The following is a 4,541-nucleotide window of genomic DNA, read 5'->3' on the forward strand; positions in this document are numbered from 1 at the left end:
CATCTACCACGAGAGAGAGCCAACATTCTACTAAGTGGTACGTGTACCACCATTTTTGAGAACCATTGCACTACTTTGCTCAGGTTCGCCCATGAGCTGGAGTCTGACAAAGCTGATTTTGGGGGAGAGGCACGCTACAGTATAAGGCGGAATGGTCACCAGCCAATCACAAAGCAAGTGCAGTACAGACAACCTACCAAAGGCCAAAAGTATTCACCCTTACAATGTTGTTCACTTTCGAGTCCCCTATCAATTCACCTGAAAGAACAACTCACAGTAACGTGTGAGCGAACACAGATGTTTTTATATTATCCGAGACATGCATACTCAGAAAATATGTTCCCCAAGCAAAAAAAACAACAACACGTTTCTACTCTGTCTTTGCTGGATGTCATTTGCTATTGATGTTTTTCTGTTGGAAAAAGTGTACTACATATTAGTGGTCAGCCAACAAGTCTGTTGTAATGATGCCATATACTGTGTGTGATGTAAAGGCCCTCATAACATTTGTGAACACGCATTTGAACGGTAAGAAAAACAAATTTCAACGTGAACTCACCCCGTTGCTGTGCCTGAGCTCTGTATATGTCTGTATTATGATCCACAGTCTCCACTTTGCTGCCGCTGTCTGTTTTCTTCCTGCCCTCTATCTCCTCATGAATAAAATGCGTCTGACAGGAAATTCTTGTCGTCATCCATCATTGTTGTTGTTGTTTGGCATGTGTCGGTCTGGCTGATGCATTTTCCCCATCATTGCACTTTTGAAGTGGAAAACCCCAAAGCCGAGGTGTGCAGAACAAAGAGATGTGATATATTATATGTCTCCTCTGTACCTTTATCCAGACTCTCACCAAATTTTCATAATTTCTCCTTTGACCCATCCAATAAAAGCTCATTTTTGCTGTATTCGGGTTATACTAAATAACACAAAAACTGATGTGAAAAAGGTTATCAGTTCAAAGCTAGTGCTGTCTTGTGACTTTTGCCCAAATTTATATGTGCTTATCGTCATATAATATACGACAATAGGATGAAGTCAGACCTCCTTCATTCGTTCTATGAAAATATCCTTTGTGTGAAAGCAAGTACCTGGATTAATATAGTCAAACAATAGAACTAAACACTTTTCTGAGGTTGTTTATTTGTATATTTGGGATATAGTTATACCTGTTGTACATAAGGTACCTTTAATAAAAATCCGCTAATTACACTAAGCTTATCAAGGCCAAAAAAGATGTATGCCCGCTTCTATATATATACATAACCAGTAGCACAATACATATACATAGTTATATGCACATACCTGAGCATAACTCAATAATCTAAGTTTGTCTACTTGAAATCCAGGCTCGTTCCATGAAAGTAAATACAGCCTACATGTCATAATGCAACAAGTCAGTGTTCACGAGTAGAAATGATGGTAAGCGTGTCCAAACCTAAAACGACGCCCGTCCAATTCTTTCAGCAAAACAGGCTCAGAGCGTTGTCAATCCAAATACGGGGAGGCCCTTGAAACACTTCAACATGGGTTTAAGGCATACAAATGGCCTAAAATGACAAAGAAAAGGAAAAAAAAAAAAAACAGCATAGTTGGGTGTTCTTTGATTGAGGTGGGGGTCTCCTCACATATCAGTCGTGGGTCACAGGTCCGAAGTGAAGCTCAGAATCCTGGAGAGGATTTTTGCAAATGAGGTGTGTTCCAGGTGTCCGACCAGCGGCTGTCTGTCAAACACAAGACCTTCATATGGGCGTGGGGGACTTTTCCAGGGAGGCAAGGTTAGGGGGGCACAGGGAGGCCCAGTCACTCAGATCCCGCTGGGCGGCAAGGTGGTGGCATCAGAAGCGATCTGATCCTGGTCCTGTTCCGCTCTACGTCCTGGTCTAATCGCCTCATCCTCATCATTGTCCTGCTCCTCCTCCTCCACTCGCGTCTCCCGGTCCACACTTCGCGATCTCTGCGTGGCTGCGCGGGCTGGCGCGTAAAGTCCATCCGCCGTATCGTCGCTCCCCTGCGCGTGATCCCAGTGAAAAGCAGCGGAGTGCGGGGTCGAGCCCTGCCTCGCCGTGCGGTTGACCGCCAACTGCGTGGAGTTCCACTCGGACGCGTTAGCGCTGATGTTCGCCGGCATGGCCGTGACCCCTTCCGGCGTGCCCGGTTTTCCAGCGGAGGATGCGCTGGTGGGCTTCCAGATGAGGCTGTAATAAATAGCCAGGATGATGGCCGCTAAGGACACGGACAAAACATAAGCAAAGACCGTGGCGAGTCTCACCCACTTCTTGTTGGTCTTAGCAGCCATCTTAGCCTTTTTGTCCCCTGTATAAGTAGCGGGTTTGCCCCTCTCCATATTGGGCATGAAGTCCCGCTCTCTCATATTGCCCCTGTTTTTTCCTCGATGCTCCACCACCCCCTCCGTCTTGAAGCCTTCTTTTGATCCACAATCCAAGAGAAGACGGCAAGGCAGCGGTGTGGGTTCGTTAAAAAATAAAAATAAAAAAAACAATTTTTTTTTTTTTTTAATTAAAAAAGCGAGGATTTACTTGGTGTCACAATGAAATGCGTCCAGCGCATGCGGCATTGCGTCTCATCACGGACCAGCGAGCATCCACAGGCTGGGACGCGGCGTCCGACGGAGGTCCGAACCTGCCCACGGCATGTCCACGGAGGTGCCTGCTGTGTAGGCCCTCGGCCGGTCCGCGAGCAGAAGACTGGATGTCATTCATCAAACGATTTGGAGAGATCACACGGCACACTGTCCTGGTCCAATCCAGCAAATGAAGTGGCTGGCTCAGCTAAAAATACAGAGCGGGCGGGCAGGGGGGAGGGGGGTACTCTTAAAGAAGAAGCAGCAGCCAGGGATGAAATCACTCCAAAATAATGTCCCTCAAAAGTGCTGAGAACAACATTTGCCCAATACAGTCGATCTTAAGTGGTGCATTCAACCGGCAGAGGGATTTTCGCCAACTAAGAGATTTGGAGCAGAATTCGTGCATGATATCATTCCGAACCATGCCAAATGACCCAAGAGCAGACATGCACGTGTAATTACAGAATACAGACTTGCATCCAAAGTAGCAGTACAGTATAGTCACCCTACCTGCTTATTTGGCTACTTGACTACAGGGTTCAACTCCATTACAGAAGTAATATTTTTTTAAGTAAAAAGTCTAAAAGTGAAAATATATTTTTAGTGTGGTTTTTTTTTTTTTGCAATGCCTATTTTGAGAACTTTGCACAGTGAGAAAAGACTTCTCTGCAGACATAATTTCCCCTTTTCGCTAACTTGCATAGTGCTTATATATTGAGAATTAGTCACCGATCAGCAAAATGATTTATTCCATTAACAAAAACAGTACTATACTGTTTATTTAGCTAGGGTATTTTTTCTGTTAAAATAGCCAACATAATCAGTATAACATTCATCCATCCATTTTCTTCGCCGCTTATCCTCACAAGGGTCATGGGGAGTGCTGGAGCCTATCCCAGCTGTCAACGGGCAGGAGGCGGGGTACGCCCTCAACTGGTTGCCAGCCAATCGCAGGGCACATAGAGACAAACAGTCGCACTCACAATCACACCTAAGGGCAATTTAGAGTGTCTAATTAATATCGCATGTTTTGGGGATGTGGGAGGAAACCCGAGTGCCCAGAGAAAACCCACGCAGGCACAGGGAGAACATGCAAACTTCACACAGGTGGGGCCAGGATTGAACCCGGGTCCTCAGAACTGTGAGGCCAACGCTTTACTAGCTCCTCCTCTGTGCCCCCAATCAGTATAACAAGAATCAATAAATGAGGTGAAGGGAAGCAAAGTTAGAAATAAGACACCCCTATTAAAAATGAGATGTTATTGTGATATACGAAAATGACACCAAAATAAAGCATTTTCCCCCCCAAATTTTTTAACATACTGTGTAAGATCTACGACTCAAGTGGATTATTTTTGGGTTTTTTTTTTGAAGGGGAAGTAAAACATAAATAGTAACATGGTTGCACAATTACATACACAGAGTTCGAAATGGGGATGTGGCTGTGTTCGGGGTTGAGCAATCACATTCAAACTTATGTTGAGTAAGGGTCAGCACACTTCTGCCTCTATTTTTTTTCTTTTTTTACATGCACACGCACACACACAAGCACACACACGCGTGTGAGTAAGGAGAAAAAAAATGAGGCTGCAGCAAAAAGACCACTTTTTCCATTCAGGCAAAAAGGCAGGTCCCACTCGGGATCCATGTGTGCACGTGCCTGCTGTGAGGAGGGGTGGGGGGTGGGGGGGCAAGCATCAGTAAGTGTGAGAATGTACAAGAGTACACACTAAAGTGTACAGACATCGTGTCTCGATTTGTGTTAACTTCATTTGCAATTCATATTTCTTTGGGCGCATCCTCACGTGGATGCTCTTAGTCCAACGGCGACACTTAAATTCAGTGCTTCTTTCCAAGTGAGTCACTAAGTGGATAGGAGCAAAGTGTTTTATGCAGATCAAACATACACTTTATCGTATTACCAACGGTGCACCACCAAGTCACTAAAAGAAGACA

The 4,541-nt window shown here is 44.9% G+C and overlaps 1 protein-coding gene across 3 annotated transcripts; it reads right to left on the minus strand.

Annotated features, from left to right (window-relative positions):
* Positions 1-1,135: 1,135 nt before the first annotated feature.
* Positions 1,136-2,757, minus strand: LOC133513318 (putative transmembrane protein INAFM2). 3 transcript variants are annotated; one of them, XM_061843981.1, is made up of 3 exons: positions 2,594-2,757; positions 2,275-2,425; positions 1,136-2,196 (listed from the first exon to the last, which is right to left on the minus strand). In XM_061843981.1, exons 1-3 carry the CDS (start codon positions 2,715-2,717, stop codon positions 1,806-1,808), a joined length of 666 nt encoding a protein of 221 aa, XP_061699965.1. In that variant the 5' UTR covers positions 2,718-2,757; the 3' UTR covers positions 1,136-1,805. The 3 variants fall into 3 exon arrangements, with proteins under 3 accessions (XP_061699965.1, XP_061699964.1, XP_061699963.1); XM_061843980.1 differs by having other exon boundaries at positions 1,136-2,422; positions 2,642-2,757; XM_061843979.1 differs by having other exon boundaries at positions 1,136-2,425.
* Between the last annotated feature and the right edge of the window lie 1,784 nt (positions 2,758-4,541).

The sequence above is a fragment of the Syngnathoides biaculeatus genome, chromosome 15 (genome assembly GCF_019802595.1).
Source record: "Syngnathoides biaculeatus isolate LvHL_M chromosome 15, ASM1980259v1, whole genome shotgun sequence".
Lineage (NCBI taxonomy): Eukaryota > Metazoa > Chordata > Actinopteri > Syngnathiformes > Syngnathidae > Syngnathoides > Syngnathoides biaculeatus.

Coding starts and splice junctions, on each gene's coding strand:
- LOC133513318 (XM_061843979.1), bottom strand. CDS start 2,717: ATGACATCCAGTCTTCTGCTCGCGGACCGGCCGAGGGCCTACACAGCA. Junction 2,426..2,593: donor CAGCCTGTGGATGCTCGCTG/GTCCGTGATGAG, acceptor GTGGATCAAAAG/AAGGCTTCAAGACGGAGGGG.